The following is a 23,332-nucleotide window of genomic DNA, read 5'->3' as shown; positions in this document are numbered from 1 at the left end:
ACATCTGTCTGTGATCATCTGCGCACATCTGTCTGTGATCATCTGCGCACATCTGTCTGTGATCATCTGCGCACATCTGTCCGTGATCATCTGCGCACATCTATCCGTGATCAACTGGCACATCTGTCCGTGATCATCTTTCCACATCTGTCTGTGATCATCTGCGCAAATCTGGCACACATCTGTCCGTGATTATCTGCCACATCTAATTCCATTGTACTGGTGCTCCAGGGCCTTCAAAAATGTTATAGGGACTCAGGAAATGAAATTAGTAATTTATGCCTTTAGAACACCTGACGATGCTCTCTGCATGTTGGGCCTCTGTATGTTGCTAGGCTGTGTAAAAGTCTCACACATGTGGTATTGCCATATTCAGGAGGAGTAGCAGAATGTATTTTGGGGTGTAATTTATGCTTTGTACATGCTATGTGTTAGAAATATCTTATAAATTGACAACTTGTGTAAAAAAAAATAATGTTTTCGCTTTCTTTCCACATTTTCCAAAAACTTGTGGAAAAAATTGACATGTTTAAAAGACTCATTATGCCTTGTAAAATATACATTTGTGTGTTTTCTTTCCAAATTGGGGTCACTTTGTTGGTAATTTCATTGTTTTGGTGCTCCAGGGCCTTCAAAAATATGATAGCTAGTCAACTAAATGTGTAAATATAGGAGAAGTCCAGCCTGAGCTTTTTAGGCTGGGCTTCTCCTATGGGTCACAGGAGTGCAATTAATTTTGCACTCCTGTGACCCGTTTTCTGCAGAGAGCGGTCTGAAATCTGCTCTCCACTGACGTCACTGCCATCATTCAAGGCAGAGTGTCATCCCAACTTCCAAGTCTGGATCCCCCAGCTGCAGTGATTGAAGGCAGTCTCAGCGAGCCACTGAGACAGCCTCTCCCCGCCCCCTCCACAGCTCAGCGCTCCAGTGAGCGTGGACGAACAGAGAGGAGAGACGCTGACTGGCAGTCAGCAGCTTTCCTCTCAGGGATCTGTGAGAACCGAGCCATTGGCGATGTTCGTGGCTCGGTTCTCAGTGCAGAGACGGCAAGGGGGCAGCTGCAGTATTGGTCTGATGTTCCATCCACCGAGGTAAGTATAAATAAAAAAATAAAAAACATACTTCTCTTTTAATGCTGGCGGTGCTCCCTGCTTGTTGGCCCTCTATATGTGGCCAGGCTTGTAGACTCTGACTTTCAAGCAAACCAATTATCATACACCTATCGGGACTTTTTTTTTACCAAAGACATGTAGCAGAATACATTCTGGCCCATGCCTCATAGAATATACGTTGGGGTGTTTGCTTTGCAAAATGGGGTCATGCTCAAGGACCTTCAAAAGTGTGATAGGTAGGAATGAAATGAGATGTGTAATTTATGCTCCTAGAACGCCTGAAGGTACTACTTCAATGTTGGACCTCTGTATGTGGCGAGGCTGTGTAAAAATCTCACACGTGGTATAGCCATACTCAGGAGGAGTAGTAAAATGTGTTTTGGGGTGTAATTTTTGCTATATACATGCTATGTGTTAGAAATATCTTATAAATTGACTAACTTTGTGTTAAAAAAAAAAAATTATTTTCTTTCCACGTTTTCTGAAGACTTGTGTAAAAAAAAAAAAAAAAACAATTCAAAAGACTCATAATGCTTCATAGAATATACATTGGGGTGTTTTTTCTCCAAAATGGGGTCACTTTGTGGGTAATTCCATTTTCCTGGTGCTCCAGGGCCCTCAAAAGTATAATAGGTAGTTAGGAAATTAGAGGTGTCATTTATGCTCGTAGAACCCCTGATGGTGCTCCCTACATGTTGGACCTCTCTGTGTGGCCAGGCTGTGTAAAAGTCTCACACATGTGGTATCGCCATACTCGGGAGGAGTAGCAGAATGTATTTTGGGGTGTAATTGGAAGTATGCATATGCTGTATGTGAGAAATAACTTGCTATTATGACAAAAAAATCTTAAATTTAACAAGAATTGTGGGACAAAATTCCAACTTCAAAAAACTCACCATGCCTCTTACTAAATACCTTTGACTGTCTACTTTTCAAAAAGGGGTCATTTGGGGGGTATTTGTACTTTCCTGACATTTCAGAGCCTCAAGGAATGAGATCGGCTGTCAGTACAGTGTGATCAGTGATCAATTTTCAATGATTTGCACCATAGCTTGTAGACTTCATAACGTTCACGGAGACCAATTAATATGCAAGAATTTGGGTTATTTTTACCAAAGAGATCTAGCAGTATAAATTTTGGCCCAAATTTATGAAAAAAAAATGACTTATTTGCAAAATTTTATCATAGAAATTTAAAAAAAAAGTGGGTTTTTTTTTCTAAATTTTTGCTCTTTTTTCACTTATGTTGCAAAAAATAAAAAACCCAGTGGTGATTAACTACCACCAAAAGAAAGCTCTATTTGTATGAAAAAAATGATAAAAATGTTGTTTGGGTACAGTGTTGCATGACTGAGTAATTGGCATTCAAAGTGTGAGAGCACTGAAAGCTAAAAATTGGTCTGGGAAGGAAGGGTATATAAATGTCCTGTACTGAAGTGGTTAAACGAGCTTCAACATGCTTGTTCTTCAGCAATGGAGTCTTGCGTGGTGAGCATGCATACAGGCCATGATGGTTGAGTGCATTACTTATTGTTTTCTTTTAAACAATTGTACCTGCTAATTCCAGGTCTTTTCGAAGCTCTACACAAGTGGTCCTTGGCTCTTGAACAACTCTTCTGATAATTTTTTTTCACTCCTATGTCGGTAATCTTGTGAGGAGCACCTGGCCAGGTTATGGTGAAATTATGTTCTTTCCACTTCCAGATTCTTGTCCCAGCAGTGCTCACTGGAACATTTAGAAGTTGAAAAATCCTTCTGTAACCAATGCCATCGGTATCATAGTTTGTAGACTTATTGGGATTTTTTTTTTTTACCAAAGACATATAGCAGAATACATGTTGGCCTAAATGTATGATGAAATTTGAGTTTATTGGATATGTTTTATAACAAAAAATATAAAATATTGTTTAAAAAAAAAAAACTTTCAGTCTTTTTTCATTCATGTCGCCAAACATAAAAAACCCAGTGGCGATCAAATACTACCATAAAGAAGCTCTATTTGTGTGAAATAAGGGATATACGTTTTGTTTGGTTACAGCGTTGCATGACCACGCACAGTGCAATTACCAGTGAAATTAGTGCAGTGCCGAATAGCAAAAAATGCCCTGGTCAGAAAGGGGGTAAAACCTTCCAGAGGTCAAGTGGTTAATGTAAGCAGTCCCTAAGGTCAGACATCATTAAACAAAGGAAAAAATTCAGGGCAGTGTCTCCTTATACCCCCCCCCCCCCCCAAAGAAAATCTAACAAACATGAAAACAAACCTTTCTCTGCATCTCTCTTAATCTTAGGGATGGTAAACTTATGTAGAAGTTTGTTATCCAGGATCCCAGTTAAAGACTTTAACGATTCATCCATTTTGGCCACTGCAGATTAAGAATTTGTTGGAATTATGCCTGAAATACACAAAACAAAATGCATAAATTCTGCAGCAAACACTCCCACAGGTTTTGATGGTTTACAATAAAGCATTTTACATATAGATTTAAAGTGGAACTATGGGCAAAATAAAAAATAACATACGGTATATGATGCAGCATCTCAAAACATTAGAGGAGGAGTTGTAAAGTCAGAAAGTTTTTATCGTTATGTATTCTATGCATTAAGTAAAAAATCTTTCTGTGTGCAGCGGCCTCCCCAGCACTCCCTAATACTTACCTGAGCCCCATCTCTGTCCAGCGATGTTCCTTGGCCGTCTGAGACTCTCCCTCCTGATTGGCACATTGAGACATAGCTGCGGCGCCACTGGCTCCCGTTTGCTCTCAATCAAAATCAGTCAGTCAGGAGAGAGAGGGGGCTGGGCCACAGCTCTGTGTCGGCATGGACACAGGGAGCTGCGATATGGCTCTGGTGTCCCCATAGCAACCTTGCTATGGTGGCACTTGACAGGCGGGGTGGGCCAGGAGCACAGAAGAGGGACCTGAGAAGAGGAGGATCCAGGTTGCTCTGTACAAAACCACTGCACAGAGCAGGTAAGTATAACATGGCCCCCTTTCTCTCCTTATTGGCTGACTGGCTTTGATTGACAGCAGCAGGAGCCAATGGCGTAGTGCTGATGTCTCAGCCAATGAGGAGTCCCAGGCAGCTGAGAGACTCCTACATCGCTGAATCTAGATGGGGCTCAGGTAAGTACAATGCCTCGTACACACAGCTGGACTTTCCGTCAGAAAAGGTCAGACGGAATCACTTCATCGGATATTCCGATCGTGTTTGGGCTTCCTCTGACTTTTTTTTTCAAAAATTGGTGTCGGAAGGCCCAAGACGTTCCTATTGCTCTTGTAGAGTGGGCTGTGTCTGGAAAGGGGGGCATCTGCCCCTTCAAGGCGTAGGCTTGGACTACAATCTGTCTGATCCACCTGGAAATGGTGGCCGACAAGACCGCCATGCCTTTCTTAGGACCAGCCACTGAAACAAACAGTGAGTCTGACTTCCGAAAGGGAGCCCTAACCACATCGAGGGCATGAAGGGCCACCTTCTTGGAGTGCTTCGGCTTAGGACACAACGGTGGCAAAACAATGTCCTCATTGATATGAAAAGCCGAAACCACCTTCGGTTGTGGACACAACACCACCTTATCCCTGTGGATGACCAGATAAGGCAACTTGCAGGACAAGGCAGTAAATTCCCAAACCCTCCTGGCCGATGTGATGGCCACTAGAAAAACCACTTTCTGTGAAAGGGTCAACAAGGGAATGGGGAGGAAAATGGATCAGAGTGACAAGAATCCTGTCACCCAAAGGTGTAGTGAGACTTGTACGAACATTGGTCACAATATGAATGGGAGGTATCACAGGAACAGGAACTGACTCCATCTTGAAAGCAGAGGAAAACTGTTGCGACGATGCATCACCCCTTACTTTCTTAGTACCGAGTAAGAATGAGACTATGTAATTGAAGCTTGACAGAAAAATAGCCCATCGCACCCTTTTGGGAAATAAGTGTTTTGCAAGAATGTGAGATTCTTATGGTCAGTCAAAATGAGGACCGGAACAGTGGTACCTTCGAGGAGATGCCTCTATTCTTTCAGAGCTAAAATTCTAGCTAACAATTCTCTGTCCCCAATCTCGTAATTGCACTCTGCAGTAGCCACAAGGATGAATAGTGCTCCCAGAGGTAGGACGTTGAGACAAAAGGGTGCCTACTCCAGTCTCAGATGCATCAACCTCAAGGATGAAAGGTAACATAGGATCAGGATGTGCCAGCACGGAAGCTGAAACAAAGGCATCCTTGAGAGACTCAAAGGCTATAATGGTATCTGGAGACCAATTCTTTCTTGTCATATCAGTCAGGGGTTTGACCAAAGAAGAGAAGTTCTGAATACATTTCTGATAATTGGCAAAACCAAGAAAAAGTTGTAGCAGACGTAGACCTACGGTTCGAGGCCACTGTAGAACTGCAGATAGTTTCTCTGGGTCCATCAAAAAACGGCAGTAGAAACGACATAACCCAGAAATTTAAACTGTTCGCGATGGAACTCGCATTTCTCCAATTTACAATACAGGTTATTATCTCTCAGCTTCTGCAGCACATGGGAGACATCTGTGTGGTGGCTCTCTAGAGATTTAGAATATATGAGGATTAGGAGGAGATAAACCACACATTGCTGCAACCTAACCAAATTGTTTATAAATTCCTGAAAAACTGCAGGAGCGTTGCAAAGACCCAACGGCATTACGAGGTATTCGTAATGTCCTGTCCTGGTATTAATTGCAGTTTTCCATTCGTCACCCTCCTTGATCCTCACGAGATTGTATGCCCCCATTTTAGTTCTGTTGCTCATGGGTGGTGGAGAGGATTTATATTAGGTGGTGGAAGACACTCTCTATTTTGGACTTTTGAACTCTTTTGCTTTGGACTTTATTCACACTGATTTTTTTTTTATTATCATTTTTGAATAAAGGGGATGCTTTTGTACATTCTAAATGCTGTGTTGATAGCACATGCTTTAAGCTTGTAATAATTCTATATTTCGAGGTGCTGTATTTTCTTTGTTGGTTTGTTTGGATACTGTATATTTACCCATTGCAAGCTACCCATTTATTTTCTTTAGCGCTGACCCCCTTTTATGTTTTCAAAGATGTTTATAAAACACCTTCATTAAATTCAGGAGTGCATTAATCATCACAAAAAAACCTGACAGATTTCAGAGACTAGCGAAAAATTAAAGCGTCAGATGCTATAATACAATTTAACCACTAGAGTGCAGTACAGGATCTCTTACAAGATTTTTTCCCTTGCCAGTAAGGCTATATTTGTGTGCGAGGTATGAAATTTTATTTTGTAATAAGTGAGTCAAATACACATATGATATTTGAATACTGTACCAATTTGCTGCTACGGTAGCAAAGAACAGCGAGTATTCACCAACTCACTGCCTATTTTAATAGTCTTTTGCCTAAAATGGGAAATGGGTAAAACAAAAAAACAATATTAGTGAAATTGGTAAAAGGCACACCCAATAAGCCAGTGGAAGCAAAACGGATTAAAGAAGATGTTCGCACTATATAACCACTAGGGATGGGCGAACGGTTCGGCCTTGAGCATAAGTTCGGGCTGAACTTTGGTTGTTCGTACGTTCGGCAAACATCGAACAATATGCAGTGTTCGGGGCAAATTCGAAAGCCGCGGAACACTGTTAAGTCTATGGAACACTAACATTAAAAATCTAAATTGCTAATTTTAAAGGTTTATATGCAAGTTATTGTCATAAAAAGTGTTTGGGGACCTGGGCCCTACTCGAGGGGCATGTATCAATGCAAAAAAAAGTTTTAAAAACTGCTGTTTTTTAAGGAGCAGTGATTTTAATAATGCTTACAGTGAAACAATAAAAATGAAATATTTGTTTAAATATAATGCTTGGGGGGTGTCTATAGTATGCCTGTAAAGTGGCAGAGTGTTCCTGTGTTTAGAACAGTGCCACAGCAAAATTACATTTCTAAAGGAAAAAAGTTATTTAAAACAGATTGTGGCTGTAATGAATTGTCAGGTCTTGGCAATATAGATAAAACTCATTGAAAAAAGCGGCAAGGGTCCTCCCCCCCCCCCCCCCCCCCCCGTCCATTACCAGGTCCTTTGGGTCTGGTATGAATATAAAGGGGAACCCCGAACAAAAAAGTAAAAAAAAATGAATGGGGGTCCCCCCAAAAATCTATATCAGGCCCTCTCGGTTTGGTATGGAAATTAAGGGGAACCTTGCAACAAATTTAAAAAAGATGGCGTAGGTATCTCCCCCACTCTTCAAGCCTGGTATGGATTTTAAGGGGAACCCTGTGCCAAAATTGTAAAAAAAATAGTGTAGGGGTCCCCCAAAATCCATACCAGACCCTTATCCGAGCATGCAACCTGGCAGGCTGCAGGAAAAGAGGGGGGACGAGAGAGCTCCCTCCCTCCTGAACTGTACCAGGCCACATGCCCTCAACATGGGAGGGTGCTTTGGAGTAGCCCCCCAAAGCACCTTGTCCCCATCTTGATGGGGCAAGGGCCTCATCTCCACAACCCTTGCTCGGTGGTTGTGGGGGTATGCGAGCGGGGGGCTTATCGGAATCTGGAAGCCCCCTTTAACAAGGGGACCCCCAGATCACGCCCCCCTCCCCATGAGAATTGGTAATGTACCCCTACAATTTCACAAAATAAAGTGTCAAGAATAGTAAAAAAGACAGAGACACTTATAAATAAAAATGTCCCACGATGTCCATTCATCTATCACGCTGCCGACGAGCCAAAAAATAGGATTTTTGTACTCACCATAAAATCCCTTTCTCTGAAGTTAATTGACGGACACAGCACCTATAATCTTGACCTTAGGGTTATATCGCCACCTTCAGGAGAGGACTAGGGAGAACGTGTAAAAACAGCAAAACTGCACAGTACCGCCCAGGGGGCGGTCCTAATGGCTATAACCCCTCACTCTGCTTCCAGTAGCTCAGTTCGTCAAAAAGCAGTACAAACATAAATAGGAGGAGTGGGTGCTGTGTCTGTCAATGAACTTCAAAGAAAAGGATTTTACAGTGAGCACAAAAATCTTATTTTCTCTTTCGATCATTTGCAGACACAGCACCTTTAATTTTGACCTTAGGGACGTCCCCAAGCAGTGTCAAAAAACGAGGGGTGGGAACAGCAAGAAAAAAAAACACCCATAACAAAATATTCCTCAACAGAGGAGTTGCAACCTTAAACGGCCGCCTGCAAAACCTTGCGGCCCGAAGCATGCATCCGAAGATGCGCTCACATCAACCTTGTAAAATTTAGTGAAAGTGTGAACAGACGACAAAGGTCGCCACCTTACACACTTGGAAAATGGACACTTGAAGTCGGAAAGCCCAGGAGGCACCAATTGCCCTGGTAGAATGTGGGGTGCCCGCTCCCTTATGGTACAAGCCTGAAGCACGATCTGTCTAATCCACCGAGAAATGGTGGCCGATGAGACCGCCAGGCCCTTCTTCGGACCAGCCACTGATGCAAACAGCGAGTCCGACCTCCGGAAAGGAGCAGTAGCAGACAGATACACCCACAGAGCCTGAAGCGCATCCGAAGAATGCAAAGCAACCTCTTTGGGATGTGACGGCCGAGGACATAAGGATGGAAGCACAATGTCCTCATTTATATGAAAGGCCGAAACAACCTATGGAAGAAACGAAGGCTGCGGACGCAGCACCGCCTTATCCTTGTGGATGATCAAGTAGGGAGACATACATAACAAGGCCGCCAACTCAGAAACCCTCCTGGCAGATATAATGGCTACTAGAAAGACTACTTTTGAGAGTGTCAATAAGGAAATCTTCCTAATGTTTTCAAACGGCTGAATTCTGAAGCACCAAGAGCACCAGATTCAAATCCCACTGAGGCAGTGGTGGTCAAACCAGAGGGGCCACATGTCGCCAAAGGTTGTTGAAAAAAGACAGCCAAAGCTGATATCTGCCCCTTAATGGTGCTTAATGCAAGTTTCTGATCCACTCCTCGCTGCAAAAACAGCAGGATCCTGGAAACTGGATATGTACGTGGACGCCAGCCCATCTCATCACACATGGAGTAGGCCTTCTCTGAAGATTTTTCATCGTACGTAGAAGAGGACATCCTTGCCCTCAGCTTAGTGGAGATTAATTACTGAATCCAACAGTCCTCAGTCCATTAGTACCTGGCTTTCAACAGCCATGCCGTTAAAACCAGCGACGGTAAAGCAGGATGAAGTACTGGACCTTGCGACAGAAGGTCCTCCTGCATCGGCAGCCGCCAAGGAACATCCGCCACCGTTCTGACTATGTTCAATTGACATACGCAACCACCGTGGCATTGTCCGACTGGATCCTGATCGGACGCCCCTGTAACCTCCTGTGTGGAGAGGAACCGCCTGATAGCCCAAAGTTCCAGCACATTGATCGGCAGGCGGGATTCTTCCTGCGTCCTGCAACCCTGGGCCGACTGTACGCCCCGAACTCCCCCCCCAGCCGGTCCATTGTGATCACTGTCCAATGAAGAGGAAGGAACAACTTCCTGGACCGAAGGGCCCAAGACCTCAGCCACCAGAGAAGGGAATCCCTGACTAGCTGGCTCACCCGAATTTGAAAATCCAGGGATGTTGGAGATTTGTCCCATTTGGATAGGATCTTTTTCTGCAAGACTTGAGTGTGGAATTGAGCATACGGTAACGCCTCGAAAGTGGCTACCATGAGACCCAGAACTTGCATGCAAAAACACAGCCACGTCCACCTGCAGGACATCAATAACTTCACCGCAGATTGAAGAGTCTGCAGCTTGTCTGAAGGGAGAGAAGACTCTCGCCTCTGAGGAGTCCAGAATCAAGCCCAGATATTCCAGGCGTTGAGTCGGCACCAACACCAACTTCTTGATGTTCAACACCCAACCAAACTCCCGGAGAGTCTGTATGGTGATCGTCACATCCTCCCTTAATTTTAAGGCAGAAGCTGCTCTCAGGAGGAGGTCATCCAGATAACCCACGATTGCGATCCCCCGTTGTCTTAGCAATGCCATAATTGGGGCTAACACCTTTATGAAGACCCTTGGCGCCGAAGCTAGGCCAAAGGGGAAATTGTTAGTGCTCGTCCCCGACCGCAAATCATAGAAACCTCTAAAGCCTGACGCATATGGGGACATGCAAGTATGCATCCTTAATGTCCAAGGACGCCAAGAAATCCACCTGATGGATTGCCGCGACCACAGAACGAATCGATTCCATCCTGAACCTTTGCACTTTCACAAAGCCATTGAGGGCTTTGAGATCCAGGACTGGACGGACCCCTTCCTTCTTTGGTACTATAAACAGATTGGAGTAGAATGCCTGAAACCTTTCCGGCGTCGATACAGGTACTATCACCCCATGCAGCAGCAGGTCCTGTACTGCCCCAAACACAGCTTCCCGATGAGCCGGAAGAAGATGAAGGTTGGAGGAAAAAAATCTGTTTGGCGGACAAGAAAGAAACTCTATCTTGTAGCCTGACGAAACCAGTTTGCAGACCCACTGGTCGGAAAGGAGGGAGGTCCACCGTACTGCAAACTCCTGAAAGCGACTCCCCACCCAAGAGTCGGGCGGGGGCAAACCTTCATGTGGCAACAGATTTGCTCGCAGGCTTGTTCGGCTTGCGAAACCAGGGACACTTTTTTTCCTCAGCAGGCACCTTGTCGGACTGGGAACGCTTACCTGCTGACCCAGGCGGACGAAAAATCCGCTTTTGAGCGGTAAAGGAGGGCCCCTGCCTACAGCATGGCTCCTTACCCTTTTTGGACTGTGGGAGCAAAGCACTCTTTCCCCCAGTAACATTCTTAATGATGTCATCCAGCAAGGCTCCAAATAGCCTCTCACCTTGGAAAGGCAAATCCACCAGCGCTTTCTTAGAAGCCTGATCTACAGACCAGCATTTAAGCCAAATCAGGCGACGCAGCACCACTGCTGATACTGAGGCTCTAGGAAGCAAGGGGGCCGTATCCAGGGCCACATCAGACATACTTCAGGCCATGCACCAACTGGTCTGCCAGTTCCACGCAGACCGGGTAAACCTGTTCCTTCTCCAACTCGCGGTGCAAAAACTTAGCCCATTCAGTAAGCGTTTGTGAAACCAGGGCCCTGGCTAACACTGACCACAATGCTGACCCCACCACCGTAAACATGGACCGGGCAACCGCTCGGGCCTTCGGTCAGCAGGGTCCTTGAAAGAGGGGGACCCTTCCACCAGAATCCTGGTTACCTTATTTAACCGGGATACCGGGGATCAACAACTGGAGGAGATTTTCATTTTTCCAGGAAACTCTCCTCAAAGGAGTAATGCACCGCCATCCGTCTCGGAATTGAAAAGGCCCGCTGCAGGCTTCCCCACTCCTTGTAAATAAACGTATCTAAATAAGTTAAATACGGAAACACCTTAGCAGTGCGGGATGGCTTGTGGGACCCAAAAGGAACCGACACCTCTGCAGATGCCCCCGCTGTTTCCTCTATCTTTAAGGTATCCCACACCGCTGTGATAAGTGCTCCTACAAGTGCTTTTTCCTGCGCTGACCCGGACACGGAGTCATCCTCACTGTCCGAACGGTCCTGGTCCGCATCCTCTGAAATGTCAGAACAGGGGCTACCTTTCACAACGGGACCCGAGTGTGAGCTTTCCCCAGAAGACGATGGGGAGAGGAGGCGTTTTTTTTAAAAAAAAGAAAAAGGTAGACCGGGTGCTATACCTTTAAATATAGTGATGTAACCAAATATTATAGTGTTGCTTATGAGGGTAAAAACCCAAAATATTTCAACGATAAACAGTGAACAGAATATATTAGTAGTAAATATTAAAAAAATATAAAGTGAATATTGAAGTGAGGGGTGTGTCCCCAATAAAACCAAATCCCCTATATTGGGGAAGAAGAAGAAAAAAAAAAAATATATATATATATATATATACAGTATATAATATAGTATTAGTGTACGTATATTATTTTTACAACCATACTATGAAAAAGTCTTAAACTTAAGTGCTAATAAAAACCAGATGGTAAAAAGAAAGGTAAAATCAGTCCATAAATCGCCAAAAGACATGCGATAATATTGCAGAAAGACGCTAATAGGAAAAAAGTCCCAAAGAATGTAGAAGCAGGCTGTGCAGGAGGTATGTGTTCACTAATACAGAAACTTCCTGGTGCGTGTGACAAGTATTGATATTGCCCTCACCAGATTTCTTACCCCTGCAGTGTGAGCCTCTGTGTTGCTGTCTGTAGACTCCCTGGGGGGGTTCGTTTGTCATCCGCTGGGAAAATGTCACTAGGCTCTTAATGGAAAAGAGGAACGTCCATAGTGTGACCCATTTTTAACAAGGCTTTTATTATATTAAAAAATTCCTACTCACATTTAGGTAAAAATGACAACGCCAGTATAAAGAACCGTCTGCCGGCTGTTGCAGCTGATTGCGGAGAGTGTGCGTCCTTTGCGTTTCAATTGAGAGCCTAGTGACATTTCCCCAGCGACACAGGGGATCAGACTGTGGAGGCTATCTCACCCCAGCAGGGGTAAGAAATCTGCTGAGGGCAATATCAATACTTGTAAAAGTATCCTACTGCGCTGTCCTCAAAGTGATAAACACTCGCTTAACTGCTGCAGCTAAATGATGTGAGATACCCACACCACCATATCATTCCAAACCTATTAGCTGCGCTGAAAGAGTGTTTCTTAAATAACTAATCACACGAAAACATATATATACAAATATGAATAATTGTGATCAATCAGTGAAATGACACAATCCCCAAAGTGGTCTATGATTGGGAAAATAGCTCTATACGCAAATTCTCAAAACGTCCAATCAGACAAGTGAAAAAATAATGAATGAAAAAAAGAGTCCTCAAAGTGCTTATCTTTAAAGGTCTATTCCTCGTGACATCACATGAAAAATGCACCCGGAAAATAGTGACCTGTTCCAAGAGAGAAATCCTCCACCTCTGCACACACTGTCGCTTACCAGATTTTATGATCTCTTTTTAGGGAGATCTACACAGGCATGTAATTCTTTCACAGGCAGGAGTTCACTTTCAGGTTCTCAAAAGCAGCTCTCATAGAAACGTCACAGATGACACAGAGATATTCTAGGCAATGATCTGTCTCCTCTATGGGGAGGATGGTTGCTCTGATAACACCCCCTAGCAGTGCAGACTGCTCTTCTTCCTCCAGTGATCACTGAGCAGTAATATCCCAGAGAAGACTCCACTAATGGAGGACAGCCCAGCCCGCTTCAATGGGATTAGTTCCGAGCTGTGGAAGCCGCCATGACAGAGAGGTAAGCCAGCCCCTAACTTTGCCTAGTTCTCCTAATGGCAGGTTAAACAACCCATTTAGTTACAGAGGAGCTGTGTCGGTCGGTGAATATAAGAGAAAATAGGATTTTTGTACTCACCGTAAAATCCTTTTCTCTGTAATTCGCTCCTCTGTGTAACTAAATGGGTTGTTTAACCTGCCATTAGGAGAACTAGGCAAAATTGTCACACAATGCACAGAACTTTTAATCCCGCCCCAGGGGGGCGGACCCTGTGCTATCAACCCTCCTCACTGCTCCCAGCAGCTTCAGTACGTCAATAAGCAGTATAACGTAGAAAAAAAGAGGGGTGGGTGCTGTGTCGGTCGGTGAATTACAGAGAAAAGGATTTTACGGTGAGTACAAAAATCCTATTTTCTCTTATATTCACCGACCGACACAGCTCCTCTCTGTAACTAAATGGGACGTCCCCAAGCAGTGCCAAACGGGGGGTGGGAAAAAACAGAATAAAAAACTTCATCCACCATGGCAAGTGGGAACTAGTGAAACCAAACCCACCAAAAAACAGCAGTGTGTGAAAAACCTTCACCATATAACCAGGAATCCTCAACAGGAGTGATCCCCAAAACCGCAACATTGCGGAAGTAATGCAACAGTGCATTTAACAAAAAACAGTACTGCATTTTTATCGAAAAACCAGGGAAAAAAAACTCAATTGCAACTACACGGCCGCCTGCAAAACATTTGCGGCCAAAACAAGCATTAGCCGATGCACTGACTTGTAGAACTTGGTAAACGTATGGACAGACGACCAGGTTACCGCCTTACACACCTGAGCGACAGACGCTTGGTGTCGGAAGGCCCAAGATGTTCCAATTGCTCTTGTAGAGTGGGCCGTGACTGGAAAGAGGGGCCCCTGCCCCTTTAAGGCGTAGGCTTGGACTACAACCTGTCTGATCCACCTGGAAATGGTGGCCGACAAGACTGCCATGCCCTTCTTAGGACCAGCCACCGAAAGAGAGCGTGAAGGGCCACCTCCTTGGGGTGCTTCGGCCTAGGACACAACGATGGTAATACAATGTCCTCATTGATATGAAAAGCCGAAACCACCTTGGGTAGAACGGACAGTTGCAGACGCAACACCACCTTATCCCTGTGGATGACCAGATAAGGCGACTTGCAAGACAAGGCTGCCAATTCCGAAACCCTCCTGGCAGAACTGATGGCCACTAGAAAAACCACCTTCTGTGAAAGGGTCAACAGGGGAATCTCCCTGATATTCTCAAACGGCGGCTGACGCGCCGACAATACCAGGTTCAAATCCCATGGGGGTAACGGAAGACGCACCAGAGGGACTACATGTCATACCCCCTGAACAAAGGTACTCACTAATGAGTGAGACGCCAGGGGTCGCTGAAAAAAGACAGCCAAGCCTGAAATTTGCCCCTTAATGGCGCTCAATGCCAATTTCTGGTCCACTCCATGCTGAAGAAACAGCAGGATCCTCGATACAGAAAATGAGCGCGGATGCCACCCTTTCTCCTCACACATGGAGATGTAGGCCTTCCAGGTACGATGGTATATCTTCCGCAAAGAAGATTTCCGTGCCCTCAGTATAGTTGGAATCACCAAGTCTGACAGACCCCGGTTCCTCAGCTCCTGGCTCTCAATAGCCATGCCGTTAAAGCCAGCGATGGTAAAGCAGGGTGAAAGATTGGACCTTGAGATACAACTATGTCAGCAGCAGCTGGTTATAACAGCGGTGAAACGTTCTGCAGAGCTAGCTTCAGCGTTCAGCAAGGAGCCATCCAGCGTCTTGTACACACAGTGGACACAGGAAACAGCAAGTGAGAGCACATGTAATACTGCCACACGAGAATTGGGGCGAAGAGTGCTCAGGCTTCAAGAAAATGGCCGCCAATGTAACCAAATAGGAGATTCTAAAGAAGATGGCTGCTGAAGTTCACCAGGGGAATACAGGCTTTCCCACATCCAAGATGGCCACCAGACAGCACCTCCACAAACACTTTTGGGACCCCCCAGACCGGGACCAGGACCAACGCCAGCTGCACAGAGCCCCCACAGGTGAGAAACCAGCAAACCCAAACACACACACACCGCCTGCAGCCATCCCCCTCAAAAGGGGGGAAGGAGGGGAGATAGGGACTTGGGAGAGAAGATAGGGAGGTGAGGTGGCCCCCGAATCTACCCCCATGAAATGCCCAGCTGCTCACCCCACCTAGGCAGGGAGAGACATACTTACCAGTCCTGAAGAGCTGGGAGACATTCCATCACAGACCTACTCCTGCGCAGTTACAGGGTAGCTGTTGGCCCGGTATACTGTGATCCAGACAGCAGTAGCCCGGTCATATGTATACCCCAGAGCATTGAAGCTCACCAACCACCTCTGGAGCTGAGGCATGTCGTGGCCTGCCGAGCCTTAGCTGTGGCCTGCTCACGCTCGATGGCCGGACTGGGGAGACTACAAGGATATCATTAACCAGCCTGTCACCCAGCCGGCAATTGATAGAAGATCCCAGGATCTTTCATCTTGCGCAAAAAACATTAAACCTGCAGCAAAAACATGAACCAAGAGGGCCCTCAGGGTTCCTAGGTCATTCTCCTTACTAGGCAAAATAAAAACTGAAGCTGCTGGGAGCAGTGAGGAGGGTTGATAGCACAGGGTCTGCCCCCCTGTGGCGGGATTAAAAGTTCTGTGCATTGTGTAACAATTTTGCCTAGTTCTCCTAATGGCAGGCTATACAACCTATTTAGTTACAGAGAGGAGATGTGTCGGTCGATGAATATAAGAGAAATGATGGCTGTGGCTACAAAAAAAAAAATGGCCCCAGGAAAATGGCTGCGGAGCATGCAGCGGCCTCCCCACATGTCAAACACAGCACAAACACCCCACCAAGGCCCAGAAACAGGGAAGAGGACGAGCGGACCCCCAACACCCAGTGCAGCCCCCTGCCAGGACCCAGAGCCCCCCCGGAAGACCCCCAGCCAGGTATGTGCACCGCACTCCCATGTGACCAGTCACACAGTGGCCCATAACATGAGAAGGAGGGGAGGGACAGGGAGAGAAGAAAGGGAGAGTGAGAGACCCCCTGGTCGAACTCCCAGGGAATGCCCAGCTGCTCCATCCTGCCGAGACAGGTGGAACCATACTTACCCCTCCTGCAGGGACTGCTGGACGCATTCCACGGACAGACCCATCACCCAAGCAGTACGGGGTGGCTGTCGGCCATGTCACACTGACACAGACAGCAGTAGTCTAATCATATGTGTGCCCGGAACATATAGCTCACCGGCCGCCACTGGATCATCTCATGCCTGACCCGGCACGTAGATAGGGCCTGCTCACGCTCGATGGCCAGGCTGGGGAGACTACCAGGATCTATATTATCCAGCCTGTCACCCAGACCGGCTGTTGATTGTAGATCACAGGAATCTTGGTGACCATCTGTGCCTGGTCACCACCCCTACAGCCGCACAGACTTTCCATCCATAGCCACGGTCTCCCCAGGCAGCCGGTAAGATTGTTCCAGGGCAAGTGGGTGGGAAGTAGAAGTCGACCGATATATCGGCCGGCTATATATCGGCCGATATTTGCAGTTTTTTAATTAATCGGCATCGGCCGATTGTACTGATAAAAAGGACAATTTAGAACTACAGCGTGACTTGCAAATGACTTCTGTAATAGAAGTCAGTGTAAGTTGACTGAGTCTTCATAGAAGCGACTTGTCTCCTCTCTGGGCAGTCTGCCAAGAAAAGAGCAAAAAGATACAATGTTTACACTTGAATGAACTCAACTTCTAGCAGAGATCCTAGGGAATAAAATAACGGTTGTTGCAATATTTTATGTCACACGGCATTTGCGCAGCAGTCTTTCAAATGCAATTTTTTGGGGGGAAAAATACACTGATTTAAAAAAAAAAATAAAAAAAAAAAACATTAGTTAGCCCATTTTGTTTTCGTCCAAAATTGTGAGCTATTAGCGTGCAGAAGATTATTGTCCGCTGAGCTCTTCCTATACAGGGTGGAGCACAACACCCCCCTCTCATCCATGAAGAGCTCCACATCAATCAACGTGATTCTTTTACGGTCATAACTGTAAGTGAACTTTAAATTATGCAAATTAATCTGTAGGCCCTCCAAGAAAGCCACCAAGTCCTCTCTCGGTCCTGGGACAACTGAGTCATTCTTGACTCATCTGAGAAAAGATCCCCCCGATAGATATTGAGGCATTGTATAACTCAATACCGCATACAAGGGGTGTGGAGGTGATTCGATAATTTTTGACAGAACGCGATGTAGACTCTTGGAGTTATAATGAATTTGTTCTTGAATTGCTTAGCTTTGTGCTTACACACAATATATTTGTTTTTAAAGGATCCCACTACCTCCAGGTGCAGGGAGTCGCAATGGGAGCGAAATGCGCGCCCTCATATGTGAACCTGTACCTAGGGGGGTGGGAAAGGGATCTTTTCTCAGATGAGTCAAGAATGACTCAGTTGTCCCATGTGATTTCATGGAATCGATATATTGATGATGTGTTAATGATTTGGACAGGACCGAGAGAGGACTTGGCGGCTTTCTTGGAGGGCCTACAGATTAATTCGCATAATTTAAAGTTCACTTACAGTTATGACCATAAAAGAATCACGTTCCTTGATGTGGAGCTCTTCGTGGATGAGAGGGGGCGTTGTGCTCCACCCTGTATAGGAAGAGCTCAGCGGGCAATAATCTTCTGCACGCTAATAGCTCACATCCGGGTAATTTGGTTAAGAGTATCCCTTATGGTCAATTCTTGCGTATTAAACGCAACTGCACACGTGATGAGGATTTTCAGAGAGAAGCAAAATCTTTAAGAGACAGGCTTTTGGAGAGAGGCTACAGTAGGACTGGGTTGAAGAAAGCCTACAATAGGGTTAGACAGTTGGACCGGCAATCTTTGCTGTACCAACCTAGACAAAAGAAAGTGTCCACTTCAACACGGGTCATTACTAAATTTAACAAGCAACATAAGAAGATTCGTAATATCTATGAAAAATTTGGGCACCTTCTAACAGCAGATGAGAGGATTTCAAAATTTGTGCAACCTTACCCGGAAATGACATATAAAAGGTCACGATCGTTGAGAGACAGTTTGGTTACAAGTCATTATAGGATGGAGGGAACCACAAAAGTCACCACACCTGCCACCTACCGGTACGGTAAGTGTGACTTTTGTCGTTTCATTCTAGAGGGGAAAAATTTAGTGCTCCCAAATGGCAACATTTGGACACCCACAGTCAGTTGGATCAGTTTACTTACTTTCTATGTGGGTAAAACAAAGCGTCCCCTGTTTTGCCGCATAAGGGACCATGTCTCTTTAATATCGAAACGAAAAATGGAAACTCCCATAAGCCGCCATGTGGGGCTATATCATAATTTCGATCTTAAGTCTATTGTTTTTTTCAGCCTGGAGCATCTCCCTTCACAGGGTCGGGGGGGTGATCTTGATAAAAAATTATTACAACTTGAAACAAGATGGATTTATTACTTACAGGCGACTCGCCTCCCAGGCCTCAATGAGGGGATCAGCTATAAGCCATTCTTGTAAAGAGGTGGCCTTGGCTCTATTCAGGTGTATTCTAATAATTATTATCATCTTTAATCTCTTTTAGAGATCACCGCTCTAGGTGGGGGTGCCTCCACTTAGAGGGTAAAACTCGAACGGTTGCTGCCTTTAGTTTAATGTATGATTGTTGTAAGTGTTTTTATGTCATTTGTTATCTGCCTTTAGGATTTGGCTTTGTTGTTAGGGCCACCCCTGGTTGTCAGATATCAGGTTACATATAAAATTACATATTATTAGGGCTATTTTCAGCTTTTTTGCAGATGCGTGCTTGGATAAAATAATTTATAACAAAAATAAAAAAGATAAATTATTATTTTTTTCTTTCTTTCCATTTATCTTCTACTACAGATCTTGGCCTGTGATGCCTCTCTTTTCATTGGCAATTGGGGGCCCGTATGGACACCCAAGGGTCCTGTCTTACGGGGGAATGTGTTCCCATGTTTGGGGGGCACATGAGCCCTTTCAGGACCCGCTGTGAATGTCCCTTTAAGGGTCATCTTCCTCGGGAAGTCTCTGGGTCTTTTCCAACTATATCCAGGAGGGGTCAGCAGAGATAGTCTTTCTCCCTTCCTGCTGACACCTTGGTACACCGGAAATGACGCTCATTTCCAGTTCCGGCGGCAGTCTGATGACCCGGGACGTCCTGTTGTTGTGTCCGCTTGGCACCATGACGCTGTGACGTCACATGTCACGTTTTGGCGCCATGGAGAGGGCTATTTAAACCTGGCCTGCCATGTGACAGGCTGGGAGTGTTTGGAAGCTCGGGAGGTTCGTCCTGCGTATTGTTGTCAGGTAAAAAAGCATTTTTGTGGATTCTTAGCTAGAGTACTCGTTGAGCATACTTGTCTGTGTGCCCCTAGGGGCTGTACTTTGCATAACTGTGTCTATTTTTTACACTGCAAGGTGGATAGGATCTGGTTCGTTTGGACGTTGTGGGTCTGCTGTGATTGAGAGTGGGAGTGTTAATCCTCTGCTCCCTTTCCTCCTTTCCCTCCGTTTCCTGTCCTAAATTGCGGACCGGTGACTCAATTTGAACATCTATAGCCCAAAACCGTGAAGAGGTGAGAGACTTCTATATTTTGAAGCTCATGATGCGTTTTTATGCGACTTTTTGCGTTTCCTTAAAATGCAGTTTGCTATTTTATGGTCTATGGGGCCATAGTAGCATAACAATGTTGAAGGAACCATACAATTGTTTTCTATTTGTTGTTTTTTTTATTAGATCCTGTGAACATTAACCCCTTGAAGATCTTCTGCCTTTCTCCCGGGCTCCCTGATTTATAACAACTCTATATAATTGTTCTATAAGGTGGGTAGGTGCGGCTCCTTTAATGGTGATCTGGGTGGGACCTTCACCGACCTGTATCCTTATGTCTTTAAGATCTGGAAAGAAGTCTTATTAGTTTGTAGTTCATCCAGGTACCATTTTGTGCATATTTTTCAGAGACATTTGTACTAATTATCACCCTCTCTGCGGGTCTCCCTGGCCATATATGAGGGCAGAACGGCATTATCTGCGGTGTTGATGAATGGAAATTATTCTTTGAAGAGGATCAATCTCATTTGGTGTAGATGTTTCTAAAAAATGTTTCCCCTTTCTTGGAGGTAAGGGGAATGTTTAATATCTGGACCTTTGGGGGGGGGGGGGGGGTGGTTTTGGTTTAATCCAAATTTATTTTATTTTTTTGTTCTCGCCTTCACACACTTGCAATTTTTGACACTGTATTATTGTATTTTATGGTTATTGCCTTGTTATTTACATTATAAAGATTTGCAGTTTAGATGTGCTTTCTTTGTGAATTGATTTTTCTTTTTATGTATAGTTTAAAGAGTAACATACTTGTTCTTGTGTGATATGAATATTCCTACTCCCATGTTCCTGAAGAAGCAGACAAAGGAGAAACATGTTGAACGTATTGAGATGGAACCTCTGTTGGTCTTTAACCACTTCCCACCCGGCCAATGCATATATACGGCCGGGTGGGAGCCGTCTACTCCTGATAGGACGTTCAGGAACGCCATTAAGGAGTAGCGGGATCGTGCACGCGCGCGCCCGCGCAGCGGCGCGATCCCGATGTGCTCGTGTCATCCGGACACGGCACATCTCAGATCGGCAGGAGGGCTCTGTGATTGGCCCTCCTGATCACATGACGGCCGTGTCCAATCACGGCCGTCATGTGATGTAAACAAACAGCCGGTTGCTAGGCAATCGGCTCTCCTCTCCTCACACGGAAGTCACCGCTGAGGAGAGGAGAGCAGAACGCTGCAGCCGGCTGATGATCAGTGAGTATGGGCTGCTTTTTACAGCTTTTTACTCACTGATCATCAGTGTAGTGTAAACACACAACACACCACACAGTACAAACACAGTCCCCACACATGTCCCCAAAACACACATGTCCCCAAAACATACATGTCCCCAAATAATAAAAACACATGTCCCTAATAATAAAAACATGTCCCCCACATATGTCCCACTAAAATCACATGTCCCAATGATTATCTGCACACATATGTACGTGATCACCTGCACACATATGTACATGATCATTTGCGTACATATGTCCGTGATCACACAAACCAATTATTATACACTTAACGGAATTTTTTTTACCAAAAACATGTAGCAGAATACATTTTGGCTTAAATTTATGACAAAATTTGATTTTATTGGATTTCTTTTCAAATAGAAAAAAGAAAATATTGTTTTTTTTCCAAATTTCCGCTATTTTTGCGCTTATATCGCAAAAAAAAAAAAACGGAGTCGTGAATAAATAACACCAAAATAAAGCTCTATTTGTGCGAACAAAATGATAACGATTTCATTTGGGTACAGTGTAGCATGACCGCGCAATTGTCACTGAAAGCGCTAGAGCGCTGAAAGCTGAAAATTGGGCTGGGAAGGAAGGGGGCGAAAGTGCCCTGTATTGTAGTGGTTAAAGAGAATGTCACCTGCGTTTATGTATTAGGTGTCAATCATAGACCTTAGGGAATTGCATTAACAGCTTGACTATCTTTATATTTTGTGAAGCTCATGTGAAATAAATTTGTATTTTTTTAGAACATTTTTCTTTATTCATTTATCATTTTTTCATTTACAATACTTGGTGCCACAAAAGTCCCTTATCTCCAAATCTTTTGTTCCCATTATGATCACTGTCCACTTCAGAGGCAGTAACGATTTACCGGACTGAATCACCGGGGATCTCAGGCACCAGATCAGTGAGTCTCTGAATGACTGGCTCACCTGGATCTGTCGATCCAGGGACAACTGAGATTTGTCCCATTTTGTCAAAATCTCCTTCTGCAGGACTCTGGTGTGGAACTGGGCATAAGGTACTGCCTTGAAGGAGGCTACCATGAGGCCCAGGACTCGCATGCAAGCAACGACCACTTGCGGTTCATAAGCAGTTTTACCGCGGATCTGACAGTCTGCAGTTTGTCTGAAGGGAGAAAAACTCTCGCTTCCATGGAGTCCAGCAGCAAGCCTAGGTACTCCAGACGCTGGGTCGGAACAATCACCGACTTCTTTAGGATCAACAGCCATCCAAATTCTTGCAGGGTCTGCATGGTGATCGCCACATCCTCCTCTAACTCTGAGGCGGAAGATGCCATCAGGAGGAGATCGTCTAGGTATCCCACGATTGCGATCCCACGTTGCCGCAGCAACGCCAAAACTGGAGCCAATACCTTGGTAAAGTGTCATGGTTATGCATTAGAGTTGTTCTCCTTACCTGTCTGCATGTGTTCATTTCTAGAGACCAGCCGAGCTTCACCTGACTGCTTTTATTTCCTTCCTCTGGAATGGCTCCACCCTAGCCCCCATCAGACTACACTATATTAACCTTTGCACTGCTAGCCTATCCTGCTGATCAACCTTTGTGTATTAGCTTCCTGTTTCCTGTCGTGTGCTCTGCTTCTGATTTCCGTTACCGACCTTGGCGTGTTCTGACCATCCCTGCTTGCCTGTGACCCTGACCTATTGGCGTGTACCCGACTATTCTGTTCTGCTTGTGGCCCCGACCTTGGCTTTGTCCCTCACCATCCCTATCCTCCTGTTACCTACTGTGGGTGTGAGCTGGGGGACCCTGGGGGTTGCGACCTGGAGCCAGTTGCAGCCAAGACCATCTTCACCACTCGAAGCTCTGGTGAACACCAGCTGGCTCTTAGACTCCGCGCCCCGGGGAATCTTACGCTCTTACCCCAGTGGGATCTGTCCCCCGTCTGCAGCCGTCAGCCGTAGGGTCCACAGCCTTGCGGTGCATCCCCAACCCTACGGTGTGCACCTGTCACCTGGGCTCTAGGTGACCTGACATAAAGACTCGGGGGGGCTGATGCCAGACCAAAAGGAAGAGCCA

At 45.3% G+C, this 23,332-nt stretch overlaps 1 protein-coding gene across 2 annotated transcripts in view; it reads right to left on the bottom strand.

The window, feature by feature from the left end:
• TEX15 (testis expressed 15, meiosis and synapsis associated) overlaps positions 1–23,332 on the bottom strand; it is a 241,333-nt gene that overhangs the window by 168,050 nt on the left and 49,951 nt on the right. For both annotated transcript variants that reach the window (XM_077476237.1, XM_077476236.1), the window contains exon 2: positions 3,374–3,505. In XM_077476237.1, the coding sequence (XP_077332363.1) occupies positions 3,374–3,467 (94 nt within the window). In that variant the 5' untranslated portion in view covers positions 3,468–3,505. The remainder of the gene's footprint in view (positions 1–3,373; positions 3,506–23,332) is intronic.

This window comes from Lithobates pipiens, unplaced genomic scaffold, assembly GCF_037356315.1.
Source record: "Lithobates pipiens isolate NorthernLeopardFrog02 unplaced genomic scaffold, aLitPip1_a1.2 Scaffold_13, whole genome shotgun sequence".
Classification (NCBI taxonomy): Eukaryota; Metazoa; Chordata; class Amphibia; order Anura; family Ranidae; genus Lithobates; species Lithobates pipiens.
Note: the sequence above shows the minus strand (reverse complement) of the source record. Positions and strands in the feature narration are given on the sequence as shown.